At 46.7% G+C, this 19,286-nt stretch overlaps 1 protein-coding gene across 1 annotated transcript; it reads right to left on the bottom strand.

Moving 5' to 3' along the window:
• Positions 1–6,387: 6,387 nt before the first annotated feature.
• Positions 6,388–12,819, bottom strand: LOC135051317 (E3 ubiquitin-protein ligase RNF12-A-like). Its single transcript, XM_063957370.1, has 2 exons — positions 12,571–12,819; positions 6,388–8,302 (listed from the first exon to the last, which is right to left on the bottom strand). The coding sequence occupies exons 1-2, from the start codon at positions 12,635–12,637 to the stop codon at positions 7,737–7,739; spliced, it is 633 nt and encodes a 210-aa protein (XP_063813440.1). The 5' UTR covers positions 12,638–12,819; the 3' UTR covers positions 6,388–7,736.
• Positions 12,820–19,286: the final 6,467 nt, after the last annotated feature.

Genomic DNA, 19,286 nt, shown 5'->3' on the forward strand with positions numbered 1-19,286 from the left:
TCCCTAATATTAGGTATGGGTCCGGGGTGCAGGACCCCATAATGTCGGCACAGGTCGGCAACCCCAGGTCAGCACACAGGTGAGAGTTAATAGGGTTAATAAGAAGCACAGAAGTGCTATGTGAGTGGTGTGATTAAAATAATACAAAAATATATACAAAGTGATAGGGAAACTCATAAGTGTTAATAAAGTGTTAGGGTGTGCCGACCTGAAGCAGCCCAGCGATACCGACACAGGGGCCACCACACCCCACACCCACCCCACAAATAATTCCAAATATGTCTGGGTTGAATTCCCAGTGTAAGGCCACATGGTAATGGCTCCTACAGCATCTGAGAGCCAGCTTACCTGGGGATACCCCTGACTTCCCCCTATGGCAGTCTAGAGTCAGCAATCCCTCCTAATGCTGACCCGTTCATGCCTCTCAATACAATGCAAAAAAATGGTGAACTGCTCAATCAGATAGTGATGTCACTCAGGTGCTAAAAGGGAGGGGTAATTCTGTGAAGGAAAAAACAATGGTTCCCTAATGCACACTGAGTGAATAATATTCCTACATAATAGTCAGATAATACGGAGATCTTGGTTGCGTATATCTGCAGATATAGGGTTAAGCCCCCAGGCCGATCGACAAGGCCTCTCCGTCACTGGGGGTCCCTAATATTAGGTATGGGTCCGGGGTGCAGAACCCCATAATGTCGGCACAGGTCGGCTACCCCAGGTCAGCACACAGGTGAGAGTTAATAGGGTTAATAAGAAGCACAGAAGTGCTATGTGAGTGGTGTGATTAAAATAATACAAAAATATATACAAAGTGATAGGGAAACTCATAAGTGTTAATAAAGTGTTAGGGTGTGCCGACCTGAAGCAGCCCAGCGATACCGACACAGGGGCCACCACACCCCACACCCACCCCACAAATAATTCCAAATATGTCTGGGTTGAATTCCCAGTGTAAGGCCACATGGTAATGGCTCCTACAGCATCTGAGAGCCAGCTTACCTGGGGATACCCCTGACTTCCCCCTATGGCAGTCTAGAGTCAGCAATCCCTCCTAATGCTGACCCGTTCATGCCTCTCAATACAATGCAAAAAAATGGTGAACTGCTCAATCAGATAGTGATGTCACTCAGGTGCTAAAAGGGAGGGGTAATTCTGTGAAGGAAAAAACAATGGTTCCCTAATGCACACTGAGTGAATAATATTCCTACATAATAGTCAGATAATACGGAGATCTTGGTTGCGTATATCTGCAGATATAGGGTTAAGCCCCCAGGCCGATCGACAAGGCCTCTCCGTCACTGGGGGTCCCTAATATTAGGTATGGGTCCGGGGTGCAGGACCCCATAATGTCGGCACAGGTCGGCTACCCCAGGTCAGCACACAGGTGAGAGTTAATAGGGTTAATAAGAAGCACAGAAGTGCTATGTGAGTGGTGTGATTAAAATAATACAAAAATATATACAAAGTGATAGGGAAACTCATAAGTGTTAATAAAGTGTTAGGGTGTGCCGACCTGAAGCAGCCCAGCGATACCGACACAGGGGCCACCTCACCCCACACCCACCCCACAAATAATTCCAAATATGTCTGGGTTGAATTCCCAGTGTAAGGCCACATGGTAATGGCTCCTACAGCATCTGAGAGCCAGCTTACCTGGGGATACCCCTGACTTCCCCCTATGGCAGTCTAGAGTCAGCAATCCCTCCTAATGCTGACCCGTTCATGCCTCTCAATACAATGCAAAAAAATGGTGAACTGCTCAATCAGATAGTGATGTCACTCAGGTGCTAAAAGGGAGGGGTAATTCTGTGAAGGAAAAAACAATGGTTCCCTAATGCACACTGAGTGAATAATATTCCTACATAATAGTCAGATAATACGGAGATCTTGGTTGCGTATATCTGCAGATATAGGGTTAAGCCCCCAGGCCGATCGACAAGGCCTCTCCGTCACTGGGGGTCCCTAATATTAGGTATGGGTCCGGGGTGCAGGACCCCATAATGTCGGCACAGGTCGGCTACCCCAGGTCAGCACACAGGTGAGAGTTAATAGGGTTAATAAGAAGCACAGAAGTGCTATGTGAGTGGTGTGATTAAAATAATACAAAAATATATACAAAGTGATAGGGAAACTCATAAGTGTTAATAAAGTGTTAGGGTGTGCCGACCTGAAGCAGCCCAGCGATACCGACACAGGGGCCACCACACCCCACACCCACCCCACAAATAATTCCAAATATGTCTGGGTTGAATTCCCAGTGTAAGGCCACATGGTAATGGCTCCTACAGCATCTGAGAGCCAGCTTACCTGGGGATACCCCTGACTTCCCCCTATGGCAGTCTAGAGTCAGCAATCCCTCCTAATGCTGACCCGTTCATGCCTCTCAATACAATGCAAAAAAATGGTGAACTGCTCAATCAGATAGTGATGTCACTCAGGTGCTAAAAGGGAGGGGTAATTCTGTGAAGGAAAAAACAATGGTTCCCTAATGCACACTGAGTGAATAATATTCCTACATAATAGTCAAACAATAATTTTTTTGCATTGTATTGAGAGGCATGAACGGGTCAGCATTAGGAGGGATTGCTGACTCTAGACTGCCATAGGGGAAGTCAGGGGTATCCCCAGGTAAGCTGGCTCTCAGATGCTGTAGGAGCCATTACCATGTGGCCTTACACTGGGAATTCAACCCAGACATATTTGGAATTATTTGTGGGGTGGGTGTGGGGTGTGGTGGCCCCTGTGTCGGTATCGCTGGGCTGCTTCAGGTCGGCACACCCTAACACTTTATTAACACTTATGAGTTTCCCTATCACTTTGTATATATTTTTGTATTATTTTAATCACACCACTCACATAGCACTTCTGTGCTTCTTATTAACCCTATTAACTCTCACCTGTGTGCTGACCTGGGGTAGCCGACCTGTGCCGACATTATGGGGTCCTGCACCCCGGACCCATACCTAATATTAGGGACCCCCAGTGACGGAGAGGCCTTGTCGATCGGCCTGGGGGCTTAACCCTATATCTGCAGATATACGCAACCAAGATCTCCGTATTATCTGACTATTATGTAGGAATATTATTCACTCAGTGTGCATTAGGGAACCATTGTTTTTTCCTTCACAGAATTACCCCTCCCTTTTAGCACCTGAGTGACATCACTATCTGATTGAGCAGTTCACCATTTTTTTGCATTGTATTGAGAGGCATGAACGGGTCAGCATTAGGAGGGATTGCTGACTCTAGACTGCCATAGGGGGAAGTCAGGGGTATCCCCAGGTAAGCTGGCTCTCAGATGCTGTAGGAGCCATTACCATGTGGCCTTACACTGGGAATTCAACCCAGACATATTTGGAATTATTTGTGGGGTGGGTGTGGGGTGTGGTGGCCCCTGTGTCGGTATCGCTGGGCTGCTTCAGGTCGTCACACCCTAACACTTTATTAACACTTATGAGTTTCCCTATCACTTTGTATATATTTTTGTATTATTTTAATCACACCACTCACATAGCACTTCTGTGCTTCTTATTAACCCTATTAACTCTCACCTGTGTGCTGACCTGGGGTAGCCGACCTGTGCCGACATTATGGGGTCCTGCACCCCGGACCCATACCTAATATTAGGGACCCCCAGTGACGGAGAGGCCTTGTCGATCGGCCTGGGGGCTTAACCCTATATCTGCAGATATACGCAACCAAGATCTCCGTATTATCTGACTATTATGTAGGAATATTATTCACTCAGTGTGCATTAGGGAACCATTGTTTTTTCCTTCACAGAATTACCCCTCCCTTTTAGCACCTGAGTGACATCACTATCTGATTGAGCAGTTCACCATTTTTTTGCATTGTATTGAGAGGCATGAACGGGTCAGCATTAGGAGGGATTGCTGACTCTAGACTGCCATAGGGGGAAGTCAGGGGTATCCCCAGGTAAGCTGGCTCTCAGATGCTGTAGGAGCCATTACCATGTGGCCTTACACTGGGAATTCAACCCAGACATATTTGGAATTATTTGTGGGGTGGGTGTGGGGTGTGGTGGCCCCTGTGTCGGTATCGCTGGGCTGCTTCAGGTCGGCACACCCTAACACTTTATTAACACTTATGAGTTTCCCTATCACTTTGTATATATTTTTGTATTATTTTAATCACACCACTCACATAGCACTTCTGTGCTTCTTATTAACCCTATTAACTCTCACCTGTGTGCTGACCTGGGGTAGCCGACCTGTGCCGACATTATGGGGTCCTGCACCCCGGACCCATACCTAATATTAGGGACCCCCAGTGACGGAGAGGCCTTGTCGATCGGCCTGGGGGCTTAACCCTATATCTGCAGATATACGCAACCAAGATCTCCGTATTATCTGACTATTATGTAGGAATATTATTCACTCAGTGTGCATTAGGGAACCATTGTTTTTTCCTTCACATAATTACCCCTCCCTTTTAGCACCTGAGTGACATCACTATCTGATTGAGCAGTTCACCATTTTTTTGCATTGTATTGAGAGGCATGAACGGGTCAGCATTAGGAGGGATTGCTGACTGTAGACTGCCATAGGGGGAAGTCAGGGGTATCCCCAGGTAAGCTGGCTCTCAGATGCTGTAGGAGCCATTACCATGTGGCCTTACACTGGGAATTCAACCCAGACATATTTGGAATTATTTGTGGGGTGGGTGTGGGGTGTGGTGGCCCCTGTGTCGGTATCGCTGGGCTGCTTCAGGTCGGCACACCCTAACACTTTATTAACACTTATGAGTTTCCCTATCACTTTGTATATATTTTTGTATTATTTTAATCACACCACTCACATAGCACTTCTGTGCTTCTTATTAACCCTATTAACTCTCACCTGTGTGCTGACCTGGGGTAGCCGACCTGTGCCGACATTATGGGGTCCTGCACCCCGGACCCATACCTAATATTAGGGACCCCCAGTGACGGAGAGGCCTTGTCGATCGGCCTGGGGGCTTAACCCTATATCTGCAGATATACGCAACCAAGATCTCCGTATTATCTGACTATTATGTAGGAATATTATTCACTCAGTGTGCATTAGGGAACCATTGTTTTTTCCTTCACAGAATTACCCCTCCCTTTTAGCACCTGAGTGACATCACTATCTGATTGAGCAGTTCACCATTTTTTTGCATTGTATTGAGAGGCATGAACGGGTCAGCATTAGGAGGGATTGCTGACTCTAGACTGCCATAGGGGGAAGTCAGGGGTATCCCCAGGTAAGCTGGCTCTCAGATGCTGTAGGAGCCATTACCATGTGGCCTTACACTGGGAATTCAACCCAGACATATTTGGAATTATTTGTGGGGTGGGTGTGGGGTGTGGTGGCCCCTGTGTCGGTATCGCTGGGCTGCTTCAGGTCGGCACACCCTAACACTTTATTAACACTTATGAGTTTCCCTATCACTTTGTATATATTTTTGTATTATTTTAATCACACCACTCACATAGCACTTCTGTGCTTCCTATTAACCCTATTAACTCTCACCTGTGTGCTGACCTGGGGTAGCCGACCTGTGCCGACATTATGGGGTCCTGCACCCCGGACCCATACCTAATATTAGGGACCCCCAGTGACGGAGAGGCCTTGTCGATCAGCCTGGGGGCTTAACCCTATATCTGCAGATATACGCAACCAAGATCTCCGTATTATCTGACTATTATGTAGGAATATTATTCACTCAGTGTGCATTAGGGAACCATTGTTTTTTCCTTCACAGAATTACCCCTCCCTTTTAGCACCTGAGTGACATCACTATCTGATTGAGCAGTTCACCATTTTTTTGCACCCTCTCCCTGTCACCCAGTATCTCCATGCCACTTTCTCCCTGTTACCCTCTCCATGATAATATCGCCCTGTCACCCTGTCACTGTCACCCATTATCTTAATACTACCATCTCCCTGCCACTCACTATCACCCTGTCACTGTCACCCTCTCCCTGTCACCAGTTATCTCCATGCCACCCTCTCCCTGTCACTAATTATCTCCATGCCACCCTTTCCTGTCACTATCACCCTGTCACCCTCTCCCTGACACTCCCTATCACCCTGTCACCCTCTCCCTGACACTCCCTATTACCCTGTCACCCTCTCCCTGACACTCACCATCACGCTGTCACCCTCTCCCTGCCACTCACCATCAGCCTGTCAAACACTCCCTGCCACTCACTATCACCCTCTCCCTACCACTAACCATCACCCTGTCACTCTCTCCCTGCCACTCCCTATCACCCTGTCACCCTCTCCCTGCCACTCACCATCACCCTGTCACCCTCTCCCTGCCACTCACCATCACCCTGTCACCCTCTCCCTGCCACTTACCATAACCCTGTCACCCTCTCCCTGCCACTCACTGTCACCCTCTCCCTGTCTCTCACCATCTCCCTCTTACCAACTGTCTCCTTCTCACCCACTACCTCCCTGTCACCCTCTCCATGTCAATTTCTCCCTGTCACCCTCTGCCTTTTGCTATAACCAACCCACCGCCTCTCCATCACCATCTACCTCTCCTTGTCTCCCTCTGCATTCCTTTGTCACCCTATGCTTCTCCCCATCACCCTCTGCCTTCCCCATCACCCTTTGATTTCCAATGTCTCCCTCTACCTCTTTCCGTCACCCAGAGCCTCTCTCCGCTGTCACCAACTGCATCTCCCATAGGGCGGAGGAGGGGGGCCCAGAGCATATTTTTGCACATGGGCCCACCACTCTCAAGTTCTGCCACTGATGTTGGACCCATTTTTTTGGCGTGAAGAGGCCTGAGGGTTACTCAGATGACCGATGTTCATGCAGATGGTACAATGCTTAAAACAGCACCAGATCAGAGAAGCCATTATGCGATGTCTGTTTGTACAAGATGCCTCTTTTGCCATTAGTATATTTTCATTCAGCAGCTGCCTTCATAGACACAGCTACTGTATGATCTGCATCCATCTCTGAATCAGGCCCTGGTGAATTCTGTGTGCATGGCATCTATGCTATACAGAGCAGGGGTGAGAGAGCTCCCCCTAATTCCCCACCACCCCGTAACAGTGTGCCCCATGGATGGGACAGCCATACAGTTCCCGAAAAGTGGGACTATCCTGTCCAAAGTAGGATGGCTGTGGGGTATGCATAGGATTCCCCCAGTGCCACACATAAGATGGCCACTGGCCGGTAGGCGCACAGTGGGCCTAATTCATATGTGGACGGAGGAGCTACCGCGCTGCTTACATGGAAGCAGGCCGAGTGACCCAAGGAGTCACGCAAGTCAGCCACCTCATCTACTATGAAGGAGCCAGAAAATCTCCAACCTCAGACGGAGCTCTTATCCCCATCCCTCCCCAACAACGGTGGCAACACAAATCCATTTAGAGAAACTGAGGCTGTTACCGCCCGCTCCCCGTCCTCAAACAGCATCAGACCATCAATCACTGATAATCTAATACCGTATTATGACCAACGCCATAGACCTGTACTGCACATGCATGGGTCCGGCACATGTGCAAGGTACCAAACATCAGTACTTGACTGCATGTTCCGCTACAGCGTCGAGACCTAAATCAGGCCCAGTGTGGTGATGGAATCTGAGGATATGTCCAGCCTAGGCCGCAGGAGGGTGGTAGGAGTACAGGAGATATAGTAGTCGGCTGCTGGAACTGGACAGAATGGCGGAGATGGTATGGAATGGAGAGAAGATGGGGATTTAGATGTTCCCTTTTCCTGCTGTATTCAGCGGATCAGGCACACGACCGGCCTCAGGATGCACTCTCTGCGGCAAACAGGACAGCTGAGATTTGTTGCAAACCACTGTGAGATGCAGCTTGGATGATACCTGTGGCTGCAGGACAGGACAATCACTGGCTCCCCTTCTTCGTACTCCATCAGACAGATAGCACACGATTGTGCTGCTTCATCCTCTGCAATGGTGGTAATTTGGAATCCGTAGATCTCTTCCACCATGGCCAGGAGATTCTGCTCGTCAATCTCGATCATCATGGCCGGGAGATTCTGCCCGTTGATCTCAATCACCATGGCTGGAAGATTCTGCTCGTTCTCAGCTGGTTGCTGGGAGCTTGGACCAGGGCAAGGATCTGAGCTTGGTCTGTCCGTTGTTGCTACCGGAGGAGTATGAAGCGGAGAGCGGCTTCGGTGTCTGTGCTCCCTCCGAGGTCTCTGTAGCCGTGGAGATGTTTCTCCGCTCGATGGATGTTCCTGGGTGTTCGGACGAGATCTTCTTATACCTCTGCGTCGCTCAGACCGCAGCCTCTCCTCAAACACGGTCTGGGATGACTCATCTGAAAAGATATACCTTTATATAGTAGCCATAATAATTACCTATAGATAACATGAACCAATCAATTGTTGATCAATAATTTGAGTTACATCAATAATAATACAAATATCATAATATTTTGGTATATCATTGATAGTGTTACACTGTAAGAGGCTGTCAGAATAAGAGTAGTTTAATTTATTGTAGTTAGAAGAGAGTGTTGGTAGTGGTACAGGTGGGAAGGGAGAAGGAAGGGGGAGTGCTGGCATGACAAATCATTAAGAAAGTGATAAAATATCAGACCTAAGCAGGGGATATAGTGGAGGAGGCCTCGTTGTGACAAACCCGAGGTGCCCAAATATATGCAAACTGGCTGGGGTGCTCAGACAGGATGCTATAAATGTATTCCAGGTGTAGATTTTCCAAATAAGGATGAGTAGAGCAGAGAAGGGAGGCAGCGCTGAATGTTTCTAATGAGCAGCAACAGTACAATTAGCTGCATTTAGCTGCATGAGTGAGTACTGCTGTGTGTGTCTGCAGCGGAGTAGGGAATGGTATGGTAATACCAGTGACTGTAACATTCAGACGATCAGTCGCTGACCAGAACCCTGTGATTTTCAGACAGATCTGCCATAAGTATCCCAAAGAGCTCCTATAACATCTATGAGTGGTCGGAGGGAAAATAAATGAATGGCACCAGAGGAACGAGTGCGGCTCAGAGTGGAGATTGGGCTAGATGTGAGGGTGCATTAGTGGGGGTAGAATAGGTGTGAGGGTAATAAAGAGATGGGAATAAGGGTGTGAGGGCTGTGGGAGAGTCTGGTCTACCTCCCGCATGCTTGCACCTCATGTCATCTGCCTGTCGTCCCTTCCTTCTAGATTGTTAGCTCCTCAGAGCAGGGCCTTCTTTCCTCTTGTTGTCAAAACCCTCTCCTACTCAGCGACCATCTTTACTGGCTTTTTCTCCTGCTGGTAAAGGCTCATCTCTATCTATGGCCACCAGCTCCTAGTAGTACGCTGATCACTGGCTCACTACTTACATCTAAGCTGTATTATGGGGGTCATTCCGAGTTGTTCGCTCGGTAAAAATCTTCGCATCGCAGCGATTTTCCGCTTAATGCGCATGCGCAATGTCCGCACTGCGACTGCGCCAAGTAAATTTGCTATGCAGTTAGGAATTTTACTCACGGCTTTTTCATCGTTCTGGCGATCGTAATGTGATTGACAGGAAATGGGTGTTACTGGGCGGAAACAGGCCGTTTTATGGGCGTGTGGGAAAAAACGCTACCGTTTCCGGAAAAAACGCAGGAGTGGCCGGAGAAACGGGGGAGTGTCTGGGCGAACGCTGGGTGTGTTTGTGACGTCAAACCAGGAACGACAAGCACTGAACTGATCGCAGAAGCCGAGTAAGTCTGGAGCTACTCAGAAACTGCTACGAGGTGTGTAATCGCAATATTGCGAATACATCGTTCGCAATTTTAAGATGCTAAGATTCACTCCCAGTAGGCGGCGGCTTAGCATGAGCAAATCTGCTAAAATCCGCTTGCGAGCGAACAACTCGGAATGAACCCCTATGTTTTGAGAATTGTGGTGCTCTTTGTTACCTGTACTCTATTTTTGTTATTTATTTACTGTAATGTTACATTTTGTCTCCCTGTACTGTCCTTTGTACAGCGCTGCAAAACACTTGTGGCGCCTTATAAATAAAAAATAATAATAATGATAATAATAATAATAGCATGTAAGGAACTACATAAGTGGGTAGCGGAAAAGGAAAAACACTTTTTAAAAAAAACATCTGAAAAAAAATGAACTAGTCTTTAAATTAAAACATGCTGAGGACTGAGCTTTAATGGTTCAGGTCTGTGTTTCTTATACTTGATCCTCAGCACCCCTAACAGGTCATGTTTTCCAGACCTCCTGTGTCTCCCAAGACTGTATAAGATAGGAATGAATGTGCTGTAACTTTTGTAATGTGACAGATACAGCGAGTGATGAGCCCACCTGTGCCCCAGCTAGGGGGTCTGCAGCACATGGCCTGTCAGCGGTCCTGAGGGCTGAGTATGAGAAACCCCTTACATCATACAATGACTTGGTGATTTTGTGAACTCTGATACACCATGTTACTTTGGGACAAGCTGGCCGTGTCCATCTCTGTTCAGCTGCTGGACCCAGAGCTCAGCTGTCAGCTCCTATTTCTCCCTCTGCATTAGTTCCCCATCACTGCGTCCCTCCTCGCAAGTCTGCACCATGACCTGCTTTGTTCCCTGCGCCAGCGCACTCTCAGGTCTACATAAGCAGAAACACCTCACACCCACAATTCATCCGGGCATGTCCTCTATCTCACCCTGCACCTTCTCATGGCTGCTGGTGACATCTCACCCAACCCTGGACCCCGTACACTCCCCACTATCTGCTCACACTCCTCTTTCCACCCCAAAACTTTCCATCCAGCTCATGCATGTAATCCCTCCAACCTGACCCACATATCTCCCATACTCTGTATAGTACATAAACCATAGACCTCAGATTCACATTACAGTTTCCAGATCGTAGACTGTTGGTTGATAAAATTGGTTGGTAAAGTTAAAAATGTATTGAGATAATTTGTGAGGGGGGCTCCGAGATTTCGGCTGCCTAGGGGCCTCCATAGGGTTTAATCCTGCACCACTCACACCCGTCTATTTAATCCCTCACACCCCATCGCCAGTTCATTTTGATACTCAGAGCACATTGCATTGTCATCAGACTGCGTCACCTCCCCCTATTGGTCCAGCAACTGAAGAGAGATGGCAGCTCAATAGATCCTACATTAGCCTTGTTTTATGTGTGATCCCAGATCCTCAGCACCAGTGTGTTATCTCTGAATAGTACCCATAAGTGCCAGATGGTTTGTATATATATATATATATATATATATATATATATATGTGTGTGTGAGAATAAGAGAGTGTGAGGCAGGGCATAGAGCTAATGTGCAGCTAAGGCCCCGTTTAGTACATCAGCTATCACAAAACAAAAAATAATTCACAGATTCAATGATCCCCCCATTTAAAACCACTTAACTGGCATGGTCAGATAACATATGATCACACGCCACCCCATACCCCCCCACCCCCCACCCCCAACTGTGTCCCCCAGTTTGTGACCAGGAGATCCGGTCCTGGAGATGAGCATAATATCATATTTCAAACATACTTTTTAAACTATATTAATAAAAAAAGAAAAATAATGTTATGAATGGTTTTAAAGGGAAAAACCATCAGTTAAGTGGTTACAGATTTCCCAATCCACCAATCTGCCCCCATACATTACAGAAATTGTTTAGTGATTGCAAATCATTTTCATCAAATACAGATCTGCTGTATCTGGAAAAGCTCATCATGTTACTAATAACGGTCTGCAAATCTGCTGATTGTTACCATACACTAGCGATCTACAGCATTAACTTGATCTTTGAAATTCAACATGTTTAAAAACCTGGTTTACCAATCACTGGTCAGAATTTGTGATCCCCATATATTGTAGATTTTGTTTACACAATGATCTACAAAATGCCAAATTGCCCTAATTTATTACTGATGCATGGAGGCCACATCTCCAACTGCCACCCGCATGGTACACAGGGTAACATAGCATGGGGGGATATTTATCAGTGCTTGGAGAGAGATAAAGCAGCAGCCAATCAGCTTCTACCTGTCATCATTCAAATCCAGCCTGTAACATGGCTGATTGGCTGGTACTTTATCTCTATCCACTATATCACTTTAAGTCTAAGGCTTGGTATATCCCCCCCCCCCCGACTGTAAAATGACAGTTAGTAGCTGATTGGTTGGTACAATGGGGTCTATGTATAAAGCCTGAGATAAAGTGGATGGAGATAATGTACCAGTAAATCAGCTCCTAACTGACATGTTATAAGCTGTGTTTTAGAAATGATTGGTAGTTTATCTCCATTCACTTTATCTCTCTCCAAGTCTTAAATACATAGACCTTTTTATCTCTCTCCAAGCTTTCATGAATCTCCCACAAAGTGTAAGGCAGGACATATAACTAATGTGCAGCTAACTCCAACTGCCGCCTGCATGCCACACAGGGTGAGAGGACATAGCAAAGATTTATCACAGCTTGGAGAAAGGTAATGTGGGGAGAGATAAAGTACCAGCCAATCAGCTCCTAACCATCATTTTAATGACAGTTGGAAGCTGATCGCTTGGTACTTCATCTCTCTCCAATCTTTGATAAACCTGCCCCTTAGATTGGAATCACTGCCCCAAAAATCTCACTTACCATGATCTCCTTGACGGCTCCATGTTCGCTGGTCCTCCTGGAGCCGCCGTAGTTCCCTCCGGCTCATCACCAGATGTTAAATAAATCCACCAAATAGAAAAAATAAAAATAAAAAATGTTCAGGAAAAGCACAGATATTATTGTGTTCTGAACAACAATAATAAACGCTGGAAGTATAACACTAGCTGCGAAAGCACACTAGCTCGCTCTTCCAAGGCAAGACTATAGTATCAGCCACCAGAGCTTCAACTGTCAACTGCCACTGATGCTGCTGTGCACTGGGCTCTTATACCTGTCCATAGACAAATGGCCGACCTGCAGCCAGGCGGCCATATTTCTTACTGGCATGGAGAAAACCAGCTACTGAGTATCTGTATTATCATGAATTTTACTGCTGACTAGCTTCCACAATATTTCTTCAAACTTTCCAATGAACCCCCACTCACTACCCCAGAAGCGCAACCCCCTGTTGGGTCACAAATTGGGACTGTTTGGATGTAATAATGACAGTGGGCTGGTATGTCTCATGGTAAATTCTTCTCAATTCCAAATCATTACTGTACAGTCTGCAACATACTAATCCATGGGCCCCAATTGATAATGTAATAATTTCCATATTATTTCTTATCTGCAGCCTTGCTTATCAATCCTGTGGCCATGGCAAGGAGACTGATTACAGCCGCTAGAACTATCCTCAGCAGGAGCTGCGTAACTGCGTTTCTTCCAGATTCTAACAAAATGTGTCTGGGTGACAGTCAGGACATAGGTGGTCATTCCGAGTTGTTCGCTCGCTAGCAGTTTTTAGCAGCCGTGCAAACGGTATGCCGCCTCCCACTGGGAGTGTATTTTAGCTTAGCAGAAGTGCGAACGAAAGGATCGCAGAGCGGCTACAAAATAATTTTGTGCAGTTTCAGAGTAGCTTCAGACCTACTCAGCGCTTGCGATCACTTCAGACTGTTCAGTTCCTATTTTGACGTCACGAACACGCCCTGCGTTCGCCCAGCCACATTTACGTTTTTCTGAACACTCCCTGAAAACGGTCAGTTGACACCCAGAAACGCCGACTTCATGTCAATCACTCTGCGGCAGGCAGTGCGACAGAAAAGCATCGCTACACCCTGTGAGATGTAACAGTCCGTTTTAAGTTACAAAGTTAAATAAAACCTAAAAAATATATAAAAGCAATTCACAATGGAACAAATCCTGTATGTAAAATTCCATCACCATAATACAAACAGCCTTTCTTGTATTATGATGTGTCTTTTTAAAAGACTGCTGCACTATTATTATTATTATTATTATTATTATTATTATTATTATTATTTGTGCTTATCCCCCCTATGTGCAAGCTTGTGTGGGGCAGCACATTTATTGTTTCAGGTTTCCTTCAGAAAAAGGACAATATATACCTGCAACAAACCTGGGATTACTTGGCAAATCAGACTCCACTGGAAGCTTGAAGCTCAGTATTTTTATACAGTCTCTTGTGTGTTTTCACGTGGTTCAAACACTTGTGATTTCATCATTGTGGTGCATTATATGGTACATGTGTAAATTGGAGGGCGCTTTGACTAGTATATATAGTACCTTTTTTTCGTACAATTGTGTTTGGAGGTGGATGAACTCCTATATACTGTCCAGCTGCGTATCCTGTCTTTAACTGCGCACATCTTTAACAAACTAATTCTTTTTTCTACAAAGTTTGGTACATAGGGGGTAATTCAGACCTGATCGCTGGGCTGCTAACTTGGCTTTGCTGCGTTCAGATAGTCGCCGCCCAAGGGGAGTGTAAATTCACCCTTGCATGTGTGTGATCGCATGTGTACGTTGAGCTGCAAAAATCCAGTGTGTGCAGTGTGTGCGCAGCCCAGGACTTTACTCCTACAGTGCGATGAGAACAGGCTGATCGGGGCCGGAGCTTACGTCACACACCCTCCCTGAAAACGCTTGGGAACGCCTGCGTTATTCCAGACACTCCCAGTAAACGGTCAGTTACCACCCAGACACGGCCTTTTTCTGGCAATCATCTAGCGAACGCCCAGTGCGATCAGGATTTTCGCACCAGCCTGTTACTGGTTGTTGTTTGGCGATGCACGTGCGCCTTGCAGGTACATACGCATGCACAGTCTATTGCTGATCGCCCGCTGTGCGAAAACGCACAGCAGCAATCAGGTCTGAATCACCCTATAGACCCCTAATTCTTACTATTATTGCTAAGTGTGGAATGCCAAAGCTCATTCAGCAACATTATCATCTAGATTTGAACACTTTGATCATCCAGTTGCATCTGCAGAGCAATTAGTTAATATAGGGAAAATGGAAATGAGACTCTAATGGGGTGATGCTGTGTTGGAAGGAAGTATCTTTTTTTTTGTTTAATTTCATTTGCAGAAACACTTTTGTACTGCTCATATGTGCAAACCTACTATCTGTATGTAGAGATGGTGTCATTTTGCACTTACAACTCCTTACGGTTAGAGAGCAGGAAGGGGGAGAGCAAGTGAAGACCAAGTATCGTAGGGGCATTGTGACCGGACGCCTCCTCGCGTCCTCACTGGCTACGCCCAGCGATCACAGAATGGGTTTGGGTCATACGGGACCTGGCCAATAGGGGATTCCCTTTTACCATCAGTAACTGCCTCTTACTGATAGTGATGAGCGGGTTCGGTTCCTCGGAATCCGAACCCCCCCGAACTTCACCCATTTTACACGGGTCCGAGGCAGACTCGGATTCTCCCGTATGGCTCGGTTAACCCGAGCGCGCCCGAACGTCATCATCCCGCTGTCGGATTCTCGCGAGATTCGGATTCTATATAAGGAGCCGCGCGTCGCCGCCATTTTTCACTCGTGCATTGGAAATGATAGTGAGAGGACGTGGCTGGCGTCCTCTCACTTTGTTTCAGGGGGCTGCAAATATCTTTATTCTGGGGACCAGCAGTATTATAGGAGGAGTACAGTGCAGAATTTTGCTGACCAGTGACCACCAGTATTATACATTCTCTGCCTGAAAAACGCTCCATATCTGTGCTCAGTGTGCTGCATATATCTGTGCTCACACTGCTTTATTGTGGGGACTGGGGACCAGCAGTATTATATAGGAGGAGTACAGTGCAGAGTTTTGCTGACCAGTGACCACCAGTATTATACGTTCTCTGCCTGAAAAACGCTCCATATCTGTGCTCAGTGTGCTGCATATATCTGTGCTCACACTGCTTTATTGAGGGGACTGGGGACCAGCAGAATTATATAGGAGGAGTACAGTGCAGAGTTTTGCTGACCAGTGACCACTAGTATTATACGTTCTCTGCCTGAAAAACGCTCCATATCTGTGCTCAGTGTGCTGCATATATCTGTGCTCACACTGCTTTATTGTGGGGACTGGGGACCAGCAGTACTATATAGGAGGAGTACAGTGCAGAGTTTTGCTGACCAGTGACCAACGCTCCATATCTGTGCTGCATTGTAGTATATAGTAGGAGTACAGTGCATAATTTTGCTGACCACCAGTATATAATATATAGGAGTACGGTACAGAAGGCCACTGCTCTACCTACCTCTGTGTCGTCAAGTATATTATCCATCCATACCTGTGGTGCATTTCAGCTTTGCACAGTTTGCTGACCACCAGTATATAATATATAGCAGTACGGTACAGTAGGCCACTGCTCTAACTACCTCTGTGTCGTCAAGTATACTATCCATCCATACCTGTGGTGCATTTCAGTTTTGCACAGTTTGCTGACCACCAGTATATAATATATAGCAGTACAGTACAGTAGGCCACTGCTCTACCTACCTCTGTGTCGTCAAGTATACTATCAATCCATACCTGTGGTGCATTTCAGTTTTGCACAGTTTGCTGACCACCAGTATATAATATATAGCAGTACGGTACAGTAGGCCACTGCTCTACCTACCTCTGTGTCGTCAAGTATACTATCCATCCATACCTGTGGTGCATTTCAGTTTTGCACAGTTTGCTGACCACCAGTATATAATATATAGCAGTACGGTACAGTAGGCCACTGCTCTACCTACCTCTGTGTCGTCAAGTATACTATCCATCCATACCTGTGGTGCATTTCAGTTTTGCACAGTTTGCTGACCACCAGTATATAATATATAGCAGTGCGGTACAGTAGGCCACTGCTCTACCTACCTCTGTGTCGTCAAGTATACTATCCATCTATACCTGTGGTGCATTTCAGTTGTGTGCAGTATATATAATAGTAGGCCATTGCTATTGATACTGGCATATAATTCCACACATTAAAGAATGGAGAACAAAAATGTGGAGGGTAAAATAGGGAAAGATCAAGATCCACTTCCACCTCGTGCTGAAGCTGCTGCCACTAGTCATGGCCGAGACGATGTAATGCCATCAACGTCGTCTGCCAAGGCTGATGCCCAATGTCATAGTAGAGAGCATGTAAAATCCAAAAAACAAAAGTTCAGTAAAATTACCCAAAAATCAAAATTAAAAGCGTCTGAGGTGAAGCGTAAACTTGCCAATATGCCATTTACGACACGGAGTGGCAAGGAACGGCTGAGGCCCTGGCCTATGTTCATGGCTAGTGGTTCAGCTTCACATGAGGATGGAAGCACTCATCCTCTCGCTAGAAAAATGAAAAGACTTAAGCTGGCAAAAGCACAGCAAAGAACTGTGCGTTCTTCTAAATCACAAATCCCCAAGGAGAGTCCAATTGTGTCGGTTGCGATGCCTGACCTTCCCAACACTGGACGGGAAGAGGTGGCACCTTCCACCATTTGCACGCCCCCTGCAAGTGCTGGAAGGAGCACCCACAGTCCAGTTCCTGATAGTCAAATTGAAGATGTCACTGTTGAAGTACACCAGGATGAGGATATGGGTGTTGCTGGCGCTAAGGAGGAAATTGACAAGGAGGATTCTGATGGTGAGGTGGTTTGTTTAAGTCAGGCACCCGGGGAGACACCTGTTGTCCGTGGGACGAATATGGCCATTGACATGCCTGGTCAAATTACAAAAAAAAATCACCTCTTCGGTGTGGAATTATTTTAACACAAATGTGGACAACAGGTGTCAAGCCGTGTGTTGCCTTTGTCAAGCTGTAATAAGTAGGGGTAAGGACGTTAACCACCTCGGAACATCCTCCCTTATACGTCACCTGCAGCGCATTCATCATAAGTCAGTGACAAGTTCAAAAACTTTGGATGACAGCGGAAGCAGTCCACTGACCACTAAATCCCTTCCTCTTGTAACCAAGGTCCTGCAAACCACACCACCAACTCCCTCAGTGTCAATTTCCTCCTTACACAGGAAAGCCAATAGTCCTGCAGGCCATGTCACTGGCAAGTCTGACGAGTCCTCTCCTGCCTGGGATTCCTCCGATGCATCCTTGAGTGTAACGCCTACTGCTGCTGGCGCTGCTGTTGTTGCTGCTGGGAGTCGATCGTCATCCCAGAGGGAAAGTCGGAAGACCACTTGTACTACTTCCAGTAAGCAATTGATTGTCCAACAGTCCTTTGCGAGGAAGATGAAATATCACAGCAGTCATCCTGCTGCAAAGCGGATAACTCAGGCCTTGGCAGCCTGGGCGGTGAGAAACGTGTTTCCGTTATCCACCGTTAATTCACAGGCAACTACAGAATTGATTGAGGTACTGTGTCCCCGGTACCAAATACCATCTAGGTTCCATTTTTCTAGGCAGGCGATACCGAAAATGTACACAGACCTCAGAAAAAGACTCACCAGTGTCCTAAAAAATGCAGTTGTACCCAATGTCCACTTAACCATGGACATGTGGACAAGTGGAGCAGGGCAGACTCAGGACTATATGACTGTGACAGCCCACTGGGTAAATGTATTGCCTCCCGCAGCAAGAACAGCAGCGGCGGCACCAGTAGCAGCATCTCGCAAACGCCAACTCGTTCCTAGGCAGGCTACGCTTTGTATCACCGCTTTCCAGAAGAGGCACACAGCTGACAACCTCTTACGGAAACTGAGGAACATCATCGCAGAATGGCTTACCCCAAATGGACTCTCCTGGGGATTTGTGACATCGGACAACGCCAGCAATATTGTGCGTGCATTACATCTGGCCAAATTCCAGCACGTCCCATGTTTTGCACATACATTGAATTTGGTGGTGCAGAATTATTTAAAAAACGACAGGGGCGTGCAAGAGATGCTGTCGGTGGCCTGAAGAATTGCGTGCTACTTTCGGCATTCAGCCACCGCGTGCCGAAGACTGGAGCACCAGCAAACAGTCCTGAACCTGCCCTGTCATCATCTGAAGCAAGAGGTGGTAACGAGGTGGAATTCAACCCTCTGTATGCTTCAGAGGATGGGGGAGCAGCAAAAGGCCATTCAAGCCTATACATCTGCCTACGATATAGGCAAAGGAGGGGGAATGCACCTGACTCAAGCGCAGTGGAGAATGATTTCAACGTTGTGCAAGGTTCTGCAACCCTTTGAACTTGCCACACGTGAAGTCAGTTCAGACACTGCCAGCCTGAGTCAGCTCATTCCCCTCATCAGACTTTTGCAGAAGAAGCTGGAGACATTGAAGGAGGAGCTAAAACAGAGCGATTCCGCTAGGCATGTGGGACTTGTGGATGGAGCCCTTAATTTGCTTAACCAGGATTCACGGGTGGTCAATCTGTTGAAATCAGAGCACTACATTTTGGCCACCGTGCTCGATCCTAGATTTAAAACCTACGTTGGATCTCTCTTTCCG

This window comes from Pseudophryne corroboree, chromosome 2 (assembly GCF_028390025.1).
Source record: "Pseudophryne corroboree isolate aPseCor3 chromosome 2, aPseCor3.hap2, whole genome shotgun sequence".
In the NCBI taxonomy this organism is placed as follows: domain Eukaryota; kingdom Metazoa; phylum Chordata; class Amphibia; order Anura; family Myobatrachidae; genus Pseudophryne; species Pseudophryne corroboree.